Raw genomic sequence first — 19,158 nt, forward strand, 5'->3', positions numbered from 1 at the left:
GATTTCCTAAGCAACAACTCGTATGATACGATACGATTCAGTCCAATTTGACAAGATTTGATTAAACAACAACACAATTTGACTCAACACTATGACACCATGAATAATCTGGGCTGATGCAATTCAATATGACAGTCAGTCACACAGCAGATAGATTTTAAACCATATATATTAACTAAAAGTGCAATTACTACTTCTTACACTTACAGGCCTGTTTGTTTCTCTGCCACTGCACCTCAAGCATCTCAGGCATGTCACCAAATCAGCCCAATCGAGAGAAAATATAATTTTAGCAGAAAATCATGTGTGGAGAAAATGAACTGCACGTGATGCATATAGGCCCTCTACTAATGAACAAATAAACAAATAAATAAATTGGATTTTACCCATGTAAAAATAATAGAAGGGATGCATTATCCGTTCATCTCTATTGTATCTAGACATTTTTAATCGGTGGAATCACATGGCGAACTTTATGCTGGTGCACCGATGTGAATCGATTAATAATAGCCTGCTTTGCTAGTCTACTTTGATTAGCTATTTTTGAACAGAAAACAGTCTGAATGCCTTTGTGAATCTGGTCTTTCCCTTTGATGATGTAAATTAGGTTATTTGATGGTAAAAAAAAACAGCCAGAGTTTGCGTTTAAACCTCTTAATAGGCGAAAAATAATTAATTTCACGTTTTACTATAAACTGTGTCAGTCCTGGTTAACAGATTTTTCATGTTCTGTACCCAAGTGGCTTGGGGAATCTGTGAAACTCCTGTTTTTTATTAACCTGGTCTAAACTTCACAAGACAGTGGTTGTCTTTTTATTGGATGTGTAGTGGTACAGTGCCTCTGTTGGGAGTTGGAAGGCGTGTCTGCCAGTGTGCCGCCTACCTCTCTGTCCCTGTTGAGAACATATTACGCACGGAGGTGACAGCAGTCGGTAGTCGAGGTATGGTAATGGCAAGTTGCTTCCGTCGTCTCCCGCAAGTGGGTAGTATACGAATAGTTATTTTGTAAAACATTCTATATCTAACAAAACCGCAAGAGCAACAACCAATCACAGGCTGTTGTCATCATACAGGGTACAGTTGCAGGCACCGGGTGAAACACGTGGCATTTTGTATTCTCTGGAAAACCGACGAGATTTAGTTAGTCTTAACAACAGAACATTGTCGAACTAACTCTCGCCCCCTCTTGGGACACTTAACCCGTTTATTTATAGTGCTAACGGCCGTCTACCATCAACATCAACTCTCTGGGAACCAAGGAGGACTTTAAAAAGACCAGCATATTCCATCGCCCAGTTCTTTCTTAAAATGAAGTCAGCGGCGACATTTGCGCTTTGCGCACTACTGGTCCTTGGCTACTGTTCGCGCTCAAGAGGTAAGGAGAGCTTTTTAACTGTTGTTTGGCAAGTTGTTCGCTGTGTCATAACGTACAGCTATTGGTGTTTTTCAATCTCTTTCCTTTACAGGCGTGTTTAAAATAATTATATACGTTAAACGCATTGCAGGACGCATACGCCTGGGTAAACGTTAGTTTCACTGCGCACGGTAATGTGTGAGTTAAGCTTTCTAACGGTTTACCGCATTCAACTTTTTAGTAACGTTAATACACAAGGGGTCACCTTACATGGATGGCTTGGTTTGACAAATCTACAGTAATTTTTTCGCTTGGCTTGTTTTTCTTCATACGCAAAATCCTCGACAACAGAACTGTTGAACATCAACTTCAAGCTCGCACGCTCTGTACAATTAGCGCTTGTTTCTCATTTGTTATTTTAACCACAGCGATGGCTTTAACATTCTCTCAGCAACAACGTCCCTCTGTCTACCCAGTTCATCTCAGCATCGCAGGAGTTAAATGCGCTTCCTTGTGGCGATACAGGCTCATGAGAAATAGCTGGGCCATTGAGTTTACGTATGAGAAGGACTGTGGTTATCTCCACATTAGAGACATAAACACAAGGAACTCTTGCCATAGCTGGACCTGGCCTCCGCATCTGGAAAGGAAAGTGAACGGCATAACTGGACTGTTCAATTAAGTTGTCAGGCATTGAAACGAGTCTTGGCCTGAGTTACTTGTCTAATTAAAGCCCAACGCACAAACCTCACAAATGCAACCATCAAAAAATGATTTAATCAAGTAGAGCTTTTAGACTAATATTGACCTTTCAAGAATGCAAACATATAGCCAAGATGTCATAGCAGATTAGTGCTACAAACCCTAGCCTGATGATTGCTTGGCATGTCACAAAACTGATTTGCCATGGTAGAGCATTATGCTGTTGTCTGCAGAAGCAGTAGCATAGAAACCAGGAACATAGCCATCAAAGAAAAGAAGACCCATGACCTGATTTTCCACATGAACTCGGTTTTAACTGTGGGCAGTGGGGTTGTGCTGTGATGTGCTCGCCAATCACAGGGACTTGTGTGTTACCACCAGTGTGTCATACAAACCCTCCAGCATTCTGTCCATGACCCCAAGGATGAGTGCAGCTCATTGATTTAACCATAACACACACACTCATCTTCATGATTGCTTTTGTATGCCTCGTTGTGTTTTTCCAGCCCTGGGGAATGCTTCAAAAAGATTTAATTCGGTGGGTCAGCTGTCCGTTTCAGCTGGCCTGTCAGTGGTGTCAGTGATGACCCGTTCATGGGTCATGGATATTGCAGCAGCCGCAGCATGGCTGGAGGTGAACAGTAATGGCCTAAGTGCTTCAGCCAACTCCAGTGCGTAGGCTCTGTGGTGGATGGTAGGTGAAGCAGGGTGATGGTAATTGGGCAGAGCCGTTCGCTTTGTCCAGGAGGCAGAGGGCCAGTATTGAGTGGTGTCTCACTTGCCATGACTCAGAGCTCTCTTTCTTGATCCTTTCTCATTTTCGTACACACACACACACACACACACACACACACGGATATATAGACAGGCACATGGACCTACACATAGACAGGTACACACACGCTCACATACACACACATACACATACACACACACACACAAAGATCCTGCAGCAGAGCAAATTGGTATCTCTGTCACACCACCCACATTGGGAGTACTAAGGGCGTGTTCAGACCACATTGCTCGGCTTGTCTGAGACTCTTAGATATTTTCATGTCAGTTTTGGTCATTATTTTTCATTCAGGCATGCGCCTTTGAACATTACAGTCACATTGTCTTCAATTAAGTTGAATTCAGTGTTAAGTTGGATCCCAAGTTTTAACAGCATGCATGTGGGAGAGAGTGTGACTGCTTGGGAACAAAGGCTTTTATTTTTAGCACATAACCGTCTATTGCAACACAGCAACTCTGCCGGCTGCTCATCTTTTTTCTGTGCATCTCCCTCTAGTCTTCTGCAGTCAGCCTTTTGTGTCACTGTCACCTGAAACTTTTGCCAGAGAATCTTCCAGAAACTTTTGGTCCAAAAGTTTTGTTTTTCTTTTTCTTTCATAAGAGCAAAGGGCAAAAAATAATTCCCACCGTTAAATTTGATAGCAGGCAAACTTTCATTCCTTTTGTTCCGCAAAACAAAAGGGACAAAAAAATAAGGGCAGACGTATTATAAATACATCTCTCTTGACTTTGCGATTTTCCCCCACAGTGCGCTAGGCTAACCTTGCTCCTGAAAGCACGGATCTTAAATGTCACTGCTGACAGCTCACTGGAGTCCATGTAGGCAGGGACACACTCTCGGCAGTCTTGCAGGCAGCTTAATTGGCTCTGTGACCAGAGTGTGCTGTACTGTGCGGCAGGCTTGTTTATCAGGAGTCGGGCAAGAGACAGTGACTGCCTCCATTTCCAATATCATATTTCCTGGGTGAGGAAAGGAGTTGCTAAGCAGATTATTATCTGTGAGACCTAATTATATCAGCTAGGTTTTTTTTGTTATCTGCTGTTCACATTGGGGCCTGTCCTATGTTTATGAAAACTAAACCATTAGATTTGCCTATGCCCTAGAATGACTTCCATCGACCTATCAGTATTTGTGAACACAGCCCGTTAATAATCCTGAATGGAGGGTGACTGATTTTGCATATGTAGCTTACAGTGTGGGGGCAGAGGCGCAAGTACACACAAGGCAGAGACAGAATCTGTTAACTAACAAAAGAAGGATGTTCTGTGTTTTACTGTGGTGTAAGAACGACTGAATGCATTTTATCTGGTGCATACCTCTGAAGAACAAGAGATGACGTTTAGGTCTGTAATCTGTAATGAGACTTGGTGAGAGTTGGTGGTGTTGAAATAAATCTGTGTTCGCCAAGTTCTGAATGTTTTTGCAATGTTGCATATTGTGTAAACGGTTCATTTTGACTGTGCCTGATAATTGGAGTAAAATGTGATTGAACGTTGCTTCTGAAGATCTGTAGGTTTCTTACAGACACACCCTCTAAGTGGTTCTACACTTAAGCACAATGAGAGTCTGACACATCATGTGACCCGGCACATTGCCATTGCTTTGAGTTGTGGGTGTAAATAATTTAGTGTGTGTGTGTGTGTGTGTGTGTGTGTGTGTGTGTGTGTGTGTGAGAGAGAGAGAGAGAGAGACGGACCCATTACCTCTTTGCCTGGACTTGATTGATGTGATGGGGCAATATTAATCTGGAACTTACAATGGCCTCATGCAACAGCGCTGGTCTCCACCCAGACTTGTGCTTGATGGCTGGGACTTGCCAATACAGCATCAGTCTAAGCATCATACTAAGTGTGGTCAGACTGACTTCCTGGTGTTTGACAAAGCATCACAGTGTTTCGTAGCGAGTTATACAAAGTTGTTTGATCTGTGGGAAGATCACCTGAAATAGTTATACGAGAGGTTTTGTTTAACTACTGTAGGATTTTTGATGCATGCCTGTTTTTGTCATTTTTTAAAATGAAGAGTAGATCATTTTGGAAGGGACCTAAATGCTTCCGGAGAGCTGAACGTTGAAGGTAATGCACACCTTTCTGTATGGAGACCGAGTCACGCTCTCTCCTCTCTCTTCCTTAAATTGACCCAGGGTCTTTTCTGCATTAAAACTCATCAAATAAGCCGTGGAGACTATTTTTCGTTGATCAACCACTACAGAGCTTGCCCCGGTATACACTATAGCCCCAAATCGCAAACAGTGGATTAGCTAAGGGCGGTGAGCCAAACGCTTTCCAAATAGCATTTTTTAACCAGTAATATTGTTCAAAACAGCACCAAACCTCATCAGTAGCTTGCTCAGGGTCCCTACACATAAAACGAAACACCAACAATGACGTAGTTAGCTACGTTTATGACCGAAGACTATTAAGAACACTTACCAACTGTCCCCCGACCGGCTCCTTCAACCCAGTATCGCAAGGATTCGTTGTACTGTCACGTTTGGTTAATCTATTATTTGTGCTGGGGTTGGAGGAGCTGGTAGGGAGACTGCTCCCGCGCCTGTGTCCCGCTCACGCAACAACTGGGACCGCACGTCAGTGTGCACAGAAGAACATACCACTTGCTTTAGCGTGAGTGTGTCCGTTAGAGCGGTATTAAGCTGATTCAGGGCTTTGAGTGCTTGCTCGGCACTAAACCTCTCCAGAGATCACCTCCAGGTGTGTGTCTGCTTCCAGGTGTGGGCAGAATTCTAGTCTGTGATCTGTCCTTTGATTGGTTGTTTGTCTTTGTTTTTTTTGTCATTAGCCCTGGGTCCAAGCAGCCACTTTTACCGTCAGGGCCTGTCTCTTGTTATCTAACCAGCAGCAGCTGGCCTCTGCTTTGCCCTCACCCCTCCTGAGGTGGAGCCTTTCCATTTTTATGTTCACCTGTCTTTATCTTCACCCACTCCTTAATCCCTCTCTGTTCATCCCTTCAATCAGTCTATCGCTTTTCAGCGTGTCCATGTTATCTTTTCTCTCTTTTAAGTTGAACTGCCTCAGAGAGTCTCTCTGTCTCCCTCACATCCCTCTTCCTAACACTTGACTCATCTCACTTCTACATTCACTGCTGGAGTTTTGCCACCCCCTCCCCCTCTTACCTTTCTCTCTCTCTCTCTCTCTCTCTTTCTCTCTCACGCTCTTTCTCTCTCACACTCTTTCTCTCTCACACTCTTTCTCTCTCACACTCTCTCTCTCTCTTTTCTCTTTTGCTTGCACTCACTCGCTCTCCTAAGCCTGGTGCCTTAGGAGAAACTCTGGAATAGGGGGAGGGTAGGAGAGGGGGAAGAGAGAGACTCTTCTCTCTTCAAAGGAAATATGGCCCACAACAGCTGTTGCATAAACTCTGGAGAAGACTCGCAGTCCTGTGTTCCGCAGTCACAAGTTACAAGTCACAAGTGGAAAGTTGCTTGTGAGAAACCCTGTCGAATGAGTTATTCACTCATTAGTGATACAATGGCGGGAGTTTTCTCTTGTATCCTGCTTGCCTCTGTGCTTTGTTTGGTAGAGGCTTCCAAATTCCCAGTTGGAAAGTTCTTCATGGTTTAGATGAATTGACATAAATCTCGTAAATGATGACTATTAAACCTGTTCTACAAGTCCCTCATGTTGTTTTTTTTCCACAGAAAGAAATGACACACACACACACACACACACACAAAGTTCCCCATGTTTTTCCACAGAAAGACATCGAACACACACAGACACACACAGACATGATTCATGGACGCACACAAATATGCACTAGCATGTGAATTTTGCAGGTCAGAAATGTGAGAGATATGACGGATATATATCTTGTGTGGAGGCCTTGGGTGTAAGAGGCAGGAGGTGGAGACATGGAGGGGAAAAGAACAGGAGAGGAAATATGAGCAGCCCGCGGATGAAAAGGCCACGGAAAGAGAGGGGGCTGGACCGCAGTCTTTACCTTTTCACTTCTCATCAGGTGACAGACTGTATCTGTGCCACCCCCAGGCAAGCACGAACCAGAAGTTTCATAGGGATATAGGAGGAACTATGAGGAAATGATAGTGAAGGCTATGACATTTCGTGAAGGGGGAGGGGAGAAGGGAGAACTATCTGTAAATAACTTTTATCTTGACCTATGGGCTTTTTTTCCTGTCTCTGATACAACTTTATCCACACACACAATCTCTCAGACACACATGCATGCGCACACAAACGCGCACACACACACACACACACACACACACACACTGCTAGATACTAACATAGTGTAATGAAATGTACTGTTGTTGTCTTTCTTGCAGCAGTATTTTGTTACATCACATAATCCATATTGCACAAAGTGAATAGAGACAGTGTCCCCCCACACACACACACACACACACACACACACAAACACTGCGGTGTTGTGGCAAGCTGGTGTGAACAGGGCTCCCTTTAGCCCCCTGGTCGGCCTCTGCCTGAAGTCTTCTTACCTGGGACGGCCCCTGTAGCACTCTGGTGCAGGCATGGGGAACAGGGCCATTATTGTGCACCCACAAGTCAAGGGTGTGGTCCAGAGGCCATGCCACAGGCCTCGCAGAATGCACTGACGTAGGTGTGTGCGTGTGTGTGTGTTTGTGTGTGTTTTGAAGAGATATGAAAGTCCGTTATTGCAGCTATTGCTAGCGCAAGATAGAGGAGGTACAAGATGCAATAGTACTGTGTGTGTGTGTGCGTGCGTGCGTGCGTGTGTGTGCGTGGTAGGTATAAATGCACAACGGTGACAGCCCTCTGTCTCTGCCCTGTAATAATGTTAACACGAGGCTCTGGTTTGCATCAGGCTTGGCCAGGGCGAGAGAGCTGGCGAGGGAGGCACGTGTCAGGAAGATGGTGTGAGGGAGAAGAAAAGAGAGAGAAAACAAAATAAGAGACGACTGAAAGAACGAGTGAACCTCAGCAGAAGGTGGAAGGCGGGCAGAGGAAATGTGACACATGGAGTTGCGCGGCTGCATAATTATCCAAGTATGCCATTACCACCAGTCCTGCCGGATCAATTAGAGACGGAACCAGCAGCGGAAAACCACCTCCCCTCCCTGCCTGCGTCTCTGTACATTGTGCTCCTTCCACCTTACATGGACCATCTTTTTCCCTCTCGTCTCGACACGCTTGGTGGCCTTTGGTTCACAGTGTCTTTTTCTATTAATGATAAAGCAATGTCATGACAATTCTTTTTTTCAAAGCAAATATGTTTAGGATTGATTCATTAGATTATTAGAGCATTCTTCAAATGGCGTCTCCTTGAGATGTAGGAATTAATGCGCATTTCGTTGGCATATTGGTTTGAATACATTAGGGGTGTAACGGTACACAGCAATCACAATTTGCCACAATTTGGTCAGTGTTTTCAGTACAGGAAACCTCTAAGTACTGTACTGCTAGCCTGACATTAACTGACAATATTGCTGATGCTCAACAAGAACAGTATTTTTGAAAAGGTGTTTTTTTGGCGTTAATGAACTAAACCGATATGGTCCACCACTTTATATAATATGTTTGTTTGGGAACTCGAATTTGAAACATGGTCTGCACGCAAAAAAAGCCTACTGTAGATTACTGTTTAATTAACTATCAAAAAGAATTTCAAGTTTTTGCCTGAAATTGCACTGTGCCTATTTACAAGGGCATTGTTCCCACCTCTTCTGGGGCCTACCATCAAATGTTGGACCTCTATAGAAAGCTGAGAACCTCTAGCTTTCGTGGGAAACAGTCAAAATAAATGTGTGATGTACTCACTAAGAGTTACAGAGGCTAGAATATAGTTTTTTCTTTCTGCCGGATTACAAGCATCTCTGAACTGACCACATTTCAGCCCTCTAGGTCTCTTGATATCCCTTAGAAACACAACTGAGCCCTAGCACCAGGTCTTGTGAAGTTGTGTGCAAAAGTAGATCAATATAGAATGAAAATATGAGTGCTTTAGACTATTATTTGCCAAGGTATGCCCATGCGTTTTGTAAAATGCCTATGGATACTCCCCATAGGACTTTTTGTTATCCAAAATGCATACTGACCACCACCCCGGTATACATACATCGGTGGATATTTAGTGTTCAGGGTGGACACCAGTTGGCTGATCGTGTTGCTTCCCAAGTTTGAGGTCCTCATCCTGAAATGTTGTCTTGTGCAGGTGACCACTCCATCACTGTTGCTCCTGCCTCCGCACCCCACGGTCCCTCCGGCACCTCCACCACCACCACCGCCCGGTCCTCCACCCCCCACAGAGGAGATGGAAAAACCGCCTCGGAATCCACCGATGTTGTCGCCCAAAAGCCCTCGCCGACCCCCAGCAGCTCCCTGGCTCCTGTCCTCCACTCCACACTAGCCAATGCCAGCGACACAAACGAGCGTGTGCCCAGTGCCAGTGCTGATGCCAACGGGAACGACACCGATGCCGCCCACTCAACGGCCCCCCCTCCACTGTCCACCAACCAGACTGGCACCCAGGCACCTGCTCTCACTGTGACAGATGGCACAGGTACCCACCCAGAGGATGACTGTTTTATAATGTCTCCATGTACACATGTCTTGTGTATTTACTTTACTAAGTACTGAGTGCTACATTACTTTTCTACTATACAACTCCTTGGTATTGTATGCCAAGAATTGCATTAATGCTTCTCTTCTATCTTATGGTGCATCATTAATGCTATGTATTTACAGAGCAGTATATTACTTAGCTAATATAGGAAGTGTAAATTATTGTGCACTCTAAATTTAAGATCCAAATAATGCAGCAGTGCTTTTAATCTTGTGCAGCAGTGTAACCAGGCAATGAAATAGCATATCACTTCCTGTTATTGTGATGAACTAGAACATGTCGACAAACCTCAGGCCGGTTTTGTTTATGCTTGCATACTTTCTTTGGTTGAACCTTTGTTTGGTTTGGGTGAGAATGACAGTGCAGTCATCAGTGGAAAGAGAGAGGGAGAAAGAGAAAAAGAGAGAAATATAAAGCAAAAGAGGGGGACAGTGAGGGCGAAATGGAGAGATAGTAAGAGAGAGAGAAACAGGGAGATGGAGAGCAAGTGAGAGAAAGAGAGATAGAGATTGAGCAGGAGAAAGAGAGGGAGTGAGAGAAAAAGATAGAAAGAGAAAGGACATTGTTGCAGGAGGTACAGTTACAGCAGCTTATAAGAATGCACACCCTGACAAAGGCTGACAGGCCGAAACGTTGGAATAAAAGAATTAAGAGATAGAGTGTGCGGCGACAGAGTTTTTTCACAGTTACAGCAGCTGCAAGAGCTGGTGCAACAGGAGGAAGTGTAATTCAACAGGGCCCATTTCCATCTAAACAAAACCTGTGTGCTTGGGTCATTACACATGAGAGAGAGAGAGAGAGACGAGAGAGAGCAATCTGTGAGTGAGTCTGGACTCTGTGTCTAAGCAATGGGTTCAACTGACTGCCTTGATGGATGACTCATCCCTTCATATTTGGAAAGTGTGTGTGTGTACACGCATGGGTGCGCGTGTTTATTGCGTAGGGTGTAAGCTCATTTTGAGCAGAGCTGTGCACTTGTGTATCTCCTCCTCATCTACCAATAGCCAGACTCACTGGAGGTGGCTGGAGTCTGCAGGAGAAATGCAAAACACTCTCTCTCACCTGCTTGCTCTCTGACTGTTTACACACGCACTCACCCAAATGCATGTCGTTGCTTCCCTGGGTCAGAGGTCAGTGTTATTTTTAAAATCAACCACTTCAGTCTTTGCCTCGGTGAGCTGCCACTGGCCACTGCGCTGTGGAGAGAAGAGGAATGGAAAATCTAGAGTGGTAGATTACGTGTGTGTGTGTGTGTGTGTGTGTGTTGGAAGAGGGTGTGTGTGTGTGTGTGTGTGTGTGTGTGTGTGTGTGTGTGTGTGTGTGATTTGTCAGGCTCTTCCCACTCGCTCTAAATAAGGAGGCTTCAGGCTGGGAGGTGATTGTCCTGGGAGACTCTGAAACAGCAGGTTATGGCAGGACTTGCTGACTCACTGCTCCTTGCCATGTTCCACTCCACATAGCTAATGCCTTCAGTGGTAAATTAGGGATCAGGGGAGTGCACGTCCTGCAGCTCTTTGAAACAAAGGAGATCCTTACACTTCACACTTCTCTCATAGTGCATGCTGTTGTACTGAAGCGCTTTATAGAGACAGCGACAGATCATAGGAACAGACTCTGCTCAGCAGCACTGTCTCCGTTGTTAGAATGTTACAATAAAGTTAATTATGATACTCAGTTATGATGAAGAATGCTAGGGCTAGGTCAGAGCCAACAATGGGCATTTCAGTTTATAGGAAAGATTTACAGGAGTTACTTGGGTATGTTTGGGTTGTTAAAATATCAAACATGGAAATGTATGCCATTTACAGAGCATCTGTGGCTGTTTCACGGAGTCTGTCTGTGTCTGTGTGATTATTAGTTATCCGTGTTGTAGCTGTTGCTGTCTGCGCCGTTCGTTCGCAGCTGGAGAGGCTCTTCTGCGAGAGCCTGTGAACTGAACTGGAGGCTGGGTAATGTTCCATTACTCACCCCCGGCCTGCGTAATGCCCTCAGATAAGAGGAGCTGGGAAGGAATCAAAGAGAACACAGCAGGGGCAGAAATGGGGGCAAGAGAACTAAAGAGAGAGGGGGAGAGAGAGAGAGATAGAGAGAGAGAGAAGGGGAGAGAGAGAGTGAGAGAAAGGGGAAGAGAGAGACAGGGAGACTAGAGAGAGAAAGATGGGAAAGAAAGTCAATCAGGCTTATAAGGTATGTTCTGTTAAATGAGTCAGAAATGCACTGTAGGTAGAGTAATATAGATGCCATGCAGTATCTGATTTGGGTTGTTGTGATTGAGATAGCAAAGAGAGACGTGTAGGAAGGCGAGAGGGAAGGAGAGAAGAGGAAGGAAGACATGATAATGAAACGGTGTGTGTGTGTGTTTGACGGAGAGGTGTGAAAGGTTGGAGGCTGACAGGTCGAGTCAGTCAGAAGGAGGTTCTGATGCAACCCTTGCTGCGCCTAGGGTTGCAAAATTCCGGGAATTTTCAAAGTTGGAAACTTTCCATGGGAATTAACGGGAATAAACGGGAATTAATGGGAATAAACTGGGAATTTTTAATCTGGCAAGTTAGTCTATAACAGGGAACTTAAATGCAGTGGACAAAACCCCATCTTGCAGCATAATATTAGTTAAAACAACCTGATTTAATGCAATTTCAGTCAAATTTCTACCCTGCACATATGTCAAATCCCATGCACACAGCAATCAGCATAGGCTACTAGACATAAAGGAAACCTATTCATGTTCATGTGCATGGGGAAAATATATTCCCAGTGAAAATGTCATCTCATGTGGGAATAACTGGTGTGAAACTGGGGGAAGTTTGCAAACAGAGTTGCCCAGATATGGGCTTGTCGTCACTTTTGTCCTCATTCAAATGGGTGTACGTCATTTTGCATAAACTGTAATGGGACGATTAATCTGTCTGATTAAGCTTGACAATTTATATATAATTTACATAATCTATAAGGTTTAGTTAGGGGGGTATGTTGTGTCATTATATTTTTATTTGTTGTACCACTTTCTGGGATTCTAACTGAACAAACTGATAGTCAGTCAATGTTCCAACCAATTGGATTTTGTTGTTGAGTGGCGTGGTGCATCTTGGGCAGTTCAGTGGTTTCAGTGTTGCTAGCTTAGCACGCTAGTAAACCATAGGCAGAGAATGGGATTCCCGCTAGCATGGTAGCTAGCTTTGTATGCTAAGCTAAGCGAAAATACGAACAAACAAATCATATATGATTCATATATGAATTACCAAAAAATCCCAGTTATTTCCTGTTAATTCCCATAATTTTCTTTAATTCCATGAAAGTTTCCAATTTGGAATATTTCCAAAATTCCCCAGCTTAACTTCCCATGGAAATGTTCCGCCCCTTTGCAACCCTAGCTGCGCCACGGCAAAGAAACCGCTTCTCACTCCTGTTCACACTCTCTCACCACCTCAGACTCAGACCACCACCTCTCTCCCTCTCTCTCACACACACACACACCCAGCCATGGCAGTTATACACATGCACCAAAATGGTCTGGGAAACATACACACACACGCACACTTCTCTTACAAAGAAATAGGAAACACCAAACATACTTGAATGGACACAGACTACACAGACAACGACCACAATCAGGAACACAAGCATCTCGTCACTCAGCGTTCATATGTGTGAAATAGCAAGTTGGTGAAAGATCACTGAGTGTGTGTGCGTGACTGCGTGTGTGTGCGCGCGTGTGTGAGATCTTTGGTTAGATCAGTGTTTTTCAACCTTTTTTGTGCCACGGCACACTTTTGACACTTAAAATGTCCCACGGCACACTAACATCCTGTGTGAAGAAAAAATAAACATACCATAGCCTAAAATTTCAAATAATACACAGATGGCCTTATTATGGCTTCTATGCAAGACCTGCTCAATAAAACAAGCGCCCTCTGTCATTTGTAGGTGACTATATCTAATTTAATTGTTGTTTTGAACTGGATATGTGATGATTCTGTGAATTCTGGATATGGGGCCCCCGTTGTACAATGCCTGCATACCACAAATAGTGCAATCATACAATTAATGAGAGCATGTGGTTCTAAATTCTTTGATGCAACAGTTGCTTTTCTGGACCAGTGAGTGACATTTGGGTAATTTTCTGCGGCACACCTGATGATCTCTCACGGCACACTAGTGTGCCGCGGCACAGTGGTTGAAAAACACTGGGTTAGATTGTGTGTTTATACCACATCAGCAGGGCTGCTTAGTTCCTGGCCTGTGGGCTGTTCTGCCACATGGCTGAGATAAACAGACTGATTGAAGTTTGAACAGGTGTGCTGCCTACCCACAGCTTAGCGCTTTGCACAGCACTGGGATTTGAACTGAATTGTTAGTCAATAGGGCCAGACTGGTAGAGGAAGGAAGGAAGGATTGAATTAAGTCTTTTAGTACCTCTGTCACCGTTTGACACGACGACGCGTAGCATTTGAGGAAAACAGGAAATGAAGAGAGCAGCTGAAAGCTGAGCTGAGTGCTTTTCCGTGGAGCTGAATGAGCAGGTCTCTCTTCTGTGGACTGTCTTACAGCTGTCCCCACAGCCGCTGTCGGGGCCAACGGGACGGCCCAAACAGGAAGTGCCACCACCGCCTCTCCCACTGCTGCTTCCACCGCTCCGGGAATTCAAACTGAGGTGTCTGAGGACAACGGTACCCTCTCCACCTCTCCACCCACTACGGCTGCCCCCGCCTCCGCAGTCCCACCTGCCGTCACCCAGCCCACCGACTCCAAGATTCAGTCAACCTCCCCAACAACAACAACAACAACATCAACCATGACAACCCCACTCACGGCTGCTGCTCCTGAGATCGTCCCCCAGAGCGCCAGCCCAGTCCCTGGACATAAGAAGCCCACGGGTAGCAGCACCACCACCACCACCATTACCAATATTAAGGTTTCTACTGCTACGACCAGCGGCAGCGTAGCTAAATCAACCACCACAACCGAGGCAGCAGCCCTCTCAGAGCTCAACGTAGGCGATGATGGTGAGTGGCTTTTTATTATCTCTTTTTTTATTATCTCTTTTTTTTCTCCATTGACCTTGTTCTGTCATTGGCGTCCTTTTGCCATTCATTTGTGTGTGTGTGTGTCTGCAGTTGATCATGTGGTTGTGTGTGTGTGTGTGTGTGTGTGGGGGGGGGGGGGGGGGGGGCTATTCTTGCGTGTTTGTATTGCTGTCATTGACACTTTTTACACGACTCAGTAGCCGGCAGCATTCAAAACACATCTGCCGGGTATTGTGCTATACAAAAGGGAGCCGTCCAAACGTATCCATAACGGCTGTAAATAAAAAAACGAAAAGAAAACAAAACGATGAATGCACACGGCCATGCCTTGAATCCAGAGATTGTACGCATCAGGGGAACAAGAGTATGATTATACCTTTTGCAGCCGCCATGGCCTACGAGCGTATCCCGGGGCAGGGACTTGTTTGCGCAGGGAACACAAAGAACAGAATGGGCTTTGTTGCCGTGCCAGTGCGTTGCGCCAGAACCGCGCTGTTCGCTCATTGCCCCCGGGCATTTCACCACGATGCCGCTATCTGGCCACCCGCCTGGCATCTTACCCCCCCCCCTTTCTCCTGCTCCGGGATGGCACTAAAAGTGTTGTGATACGCCCTATCGCTCACACTTACAAGATCGCTCACTCACTTACTTTCATGCAGTTGCCCTCTCACTCAACCATTTATTCATTCACTTGCTTCCTTAGACACTTGCTTGCTCGCACTCACTCACTCACTCACCGACTCCTCCACTCACACACTCACTCACACCCTCACCGATTCCCCCACTCACACACTCCTGGGAATGGGTCGTTTTTGGACTGCCTCCTAGTTTGGCCAGTGTGTCCATGTATGTGTTTTTGGTTGCGTGGTTGCTTGTGTTTGTGTTGGTCTCCAGCAGTCTAGTGTGGGTGGTGGCCGTAAATATAGAGGATGAAAAGAAGGAGAGAAATATTTTTGTCTACGTGCAGAACTGGTATAATGTCTTAGTTGCACATCTCTTTGGAAACCCCCCCCCCAAATGGTTTGATTGTCAGATTGATCTGAAAATGACCCCATAAGGAGAAGGTGGTTTCCTCTCTAGCGCTCTTTTTACCATAATGATGACTCTTCTTTCTTTTTCCATCTTCATTATTTGTTGACCGGACCAGAGGGCAGCTCTAAAGGCGTACCGGATCCGTTGCTGGCTGGCCTGGTGTCTGTTTTCGTTGTGGCTGCAGCCATCGTCTCCCTCCTGGTGTTCCTGAAGTTCCGTAATCGGAATGAACGCCCAGAGTTCCGCAGGCTCCAGGATCTTCCCATGGTAACTGCTTTGCTCTTGATGCCATTTCTTATAACATAATTATACCGACAGGTACCTTTGAGCAGCTGTTGTCTCAGTTGGTGTATTAAAAAGCACATAAAGGCCCACGCTTGACATTTAAAAGTTCATTTTTAAAAGTCGATTTTCCATTTTTTTATGTTTTGCACAAAATGTAAGCCCTTCAGCTAATAAGCAATAACTGCAGAGCTTCTGTCAGTACTCTGTGATTTCCGTTGAAACTGTGTGAAATGTGTGATCTGTAAATCTGTGTGATCTGTAAATGACACATGACTTGCCTGGATACCTTACATAATGCTTTATGTGTGAGTGTATTAACAGACATCATTTTATATGTAATTCTATTCTAGAAATGGGTTGAAGTTTTGGATTCTCAATTCTCATTGAAAACACATGAGCATAAATGTTCCTTTTCAGGCATACCATGTAGGGAAATTACAGTAATTAGACATTTTGGATAGAGTTCAAACACAACAACACCTCTCTCCTGAAAATAGCTGAAAGCTGAAACTATAGTTTAGCTGGGCTTTGGGAATATGATGGTTCGTGATTTTTAACTTATTTTTCTGTTTTCCTCTGTTCTTTTCCCCTTCCGTGCTCTCCAGGATGACATGATGGAGGACACCCCTCTCTCCATGTACAGCTACTGACAGAGCCCCACCTCTCACCTTTAGTCAAGACTGATACGCAGGCTCCTGCCGAGCCGTTCCCTTTTCCCCCAGCATTCCCTGCTTTAGAAAACAAAAATACCCCCCCCCCCCCCAGCGCCAAAAGAAATCTGCTTTTAGATGCGTGTCTATGTTCAGCTAGCAGGGGCACTAGTGAGCTGCACAGCAAGGCGGCTCCTCTGGCCCGTTCCCAGGCCCTCCTGAAGAAGAGAGCTGGCTGCACACACACACACCACGAGCTTGGACAGGGATGGGCTTGAAACATGGCCACAGACTTTGTGCAGCCGCATCCCGACCTTTAAATCAGTGTTCTAGCGCCCCCTGCAGTTGGGAGGCTGGCTGTCACTCTCCACCCCCCACCCCCAACATCACCCCAAGTCCCTTCTCGAGTCCCTAGCTGCCTTTTCTCTCTATAATTGACTGCCACTGGAGCAGTGACTTGCTGGCCTAAGGGACTTTTCCTTCTGGAAGTTATGTTCTTACAGATATTGTAATGCTGAAGAGGAAGAGAACTAATGTCTGTTACACCAAAACTCGTCACCACAGGACTATGTTTCAGTGGAATATGAAGAGACCAAAGTCTATTTGTGTGCAGAATAGCAAATGATGGCTGGCTCCGATTCTGTCCAGCTACCTATCGTGTTGCCAAACAGTACGTGTTTAAACTACACAACCCACAATCCAATAGTGACAAGAACACGGCAGCGAATCAAGTATAATTCTGGGTTGTTTTGAGCCATGTTGGTTATCAGTAGAAAGAGAGTACAACCAGTAGAGATGCAAATCGGGGAAATGGCACAACCTCTTGAATCGAGAAAAAAAAAGAATGTCAGAAAAATGCCCAGAAGTCATTAGTGAAACAAACCAAAGGAACTTTGTGCCTTTCACATTGGTTCTTTGAAACTGATAGAGTGGACCTGCCACAGGTAAATGACAAAATGGGAACCTTTTTGGGGGAAGTAATGCAGCTGAAAATGGAAGCATGTATGACACATGCTCTTTGCATTGTGACCTCTGGCATAGTAGTTTTAGTAGATTGCACAATGTTGGTCATATGCCAAATACCTAAATAAATGGCTTTGTCTATGACAAAGATGTTTTATTTTCCCAGGGAAGCATGACATTGACCGTCTAAGTCTGGTGGTAGGTTTCACTCAAGGGTGGTCAGCTTAGAGCCTCTGGGGTGCGTTACAAGGGTAGCTGGGTACTTTGTGGTTGTAATGTCATGACTGTGCTCCATGGCAGGTTGTGACACTTGGAAAGACACTGGGTTGTGTGTGTGAAAACTGTTGTAAGAAGTTCCTTTTTTTTTGGTTCACCTATTTGACAGGTTAGTGTTTTCTTTGTGTGTGTGTGTGTGCGTGCGTGCGTGTTGTCGTTTTACTTTTTACTAGAGCATTCAGTGCATATTTTAAACTTTTTTTTTTATTATTATTTTCTAACATTTGATGAGGCTAAACCTATCTCACTTTGAGAGGCTTGAAAGCTTAACAGATCTTTTGTCATTCTTCAGAGAAGTACCAAGATAATTTATTCACCTCCTTTGCCTTTGGAAGGTTGACGTCTCTTCCAGCACATCAGCTCCAACGGATCTGGGGTGTGTTGTTACATGCCCTCCGATGCTGCCAGAGGAATCCACAGTATTAGGCATTACTTCTGCTGTCTGTCAGTTGGTCAGGAGAACAAGAGAGAGAGAATGTGTAGCCACAGACTAGCAATCACCAAATTCCTGCTGTACATTCTGTCCCCTCATGAGAAGGTGCACACTTCCCGGGCCTGGAGAGTCATTTGGTATGACTTGGGCCGGTGGTCAGAAAGAATTGATCCAATTGAATGGAGATACTGTCTCACCAGAGAAAGTACTCTTGAGAAAGGTGTGGCTCGAGCAATGAGGCCATTACATATAACATTAAACTAATGCTGTAAAACAGGTTAACCTGATACAATGTACAGTGGGTGTCTGTAGATGAAGTAGTGCTGATGGTCTCATCAACTAAGTCGGATCTGTCTAACTCCTAGCCTTTGTCGGTGCACAACAGGACAGCTCCCACACCTGATGCTGCCCTTATCAGCGTTTTACTTTAAAGTACAGTTTTTCTCCTGGCTCTTTGGACTTGACTGTAAGTTCAACACTCATCATGTTTTTTTTTCTTTCTGTTTGGTTGTTATCAGGTCCAAGAATGCAAATGCAAAAAAACAAAACAAAGATATTTAAATAGTAAATCTCTTGAGCACTGCCTCTCTGTGCTCACTGATAGTGAAATAATTACTAGTAAATCATTTATGAGGTTGAATATGATTGACATCGATGTTGGTAATTGGATTTATACATTTGTTGAGCAAGTTGTGTTATCTTTGTATATTGCAGCTCCAGAAAAAAAAAGTGCCAAATTGTGTTCTGTATTTTAAGTTTTTGCTGTAGAATACAGGATTGTCTTTGTTATGTGACTTTTTTTTAATTATTAAAAAAGACAACAACAAAAAACAATTACATTGTGAATCGCTTGGTATCAGCCACTGAAGTTAATGTTAGTCTGCCTTAAAGCAATACCACTGCTCTTCCATAGAAAACATAACCTCCAATAATTAAACAATTACAATATTCCATACTTCCATCAACAACACTGTCATGTAACACAGTCTTCCTCAAGCACATAACAGAAATCAGCAGTCATCCATCTGGTGTTAGTTAATTTAGTATCAAAAAAACAATACTCCTCA

At 44.5% G+C, this 19,158-nt stretch overlaps 1 protein-coding gene across 1 annotated transcript; it reads left to right on the plus strand.

Annotated features, from left to right (window-relative positions):
- The first annotated feature begins 905 nt into the window (after nt 1-905).
- LOC143117058 (uncharacterized) lies at nt 906-19,157 on the plus strand. The gene is made up of 5 exons (XM_076278520.1): nt 906-1,375; nt 9,018-9,365; nt 13,976-14,431; nt 15,600-15,751; nt 16,375-19,157. The coding sequence occupies exons 1-5, from the start codon at nt 1,309-1,311 to the stop codon at nt 16,417-16,419; spliced, it is 1,068 nt and encodes a 355-aa protein (XP_076134635.1). The 5' UTR covers nt 906-1,308; the 3' UTR covers nt 16,420-19,157.
- The last annotated feature ends 1 nt before the right edge of the window (nt 19,158 follows it).

This window comes from Alosa pseudoharengus, unplaced genomic scaffold, assembly GCF_046254945.1.
Source record: "Alosa pseudoharengus isolate Yale_2024_CS ecotype anadromous, Long Island Sound unplaced genomic scaffold, YU_APseudo_1.1 YU_APseudo_1.1_scf_11, whole genome shotgun sequence".
Taxonomy (NCBI): domain Eukaryota; kingdom Metazoa; phylum Chordata; class Actinopteri; order Clupeiformes; family Clupeidae; genus Alosa; species Alosa pseudoharengus.

What these genes read in the sequence shown, in the direction of transcription:
- LOC143117058 (XM_076278520.1), top strand. Translation starts at nt 1,309, where the DNA reads ATGAAGTCAGCGGCGACATTTGCGCTTTGCGCACTACTGGTCCTTGGC. An exon ending in CACTGTGACAGATGGCACAG is followed by an intron (nt 9,366 to 13,975) that starts GTACCCACCCAG and finishes ACTGTCTTACAG; the next exon opens with CTGTCCCCACAGCCGCTGTC. An exon ending in GGCTCCAGGATCTTCCCATG is followed by an intron (nt 15,752 to 16,374) that starts GTAACTGCTTTG and finishes CGTGCTCTCCAG; the next exon opens with GATGACATGATGGAGGACAC.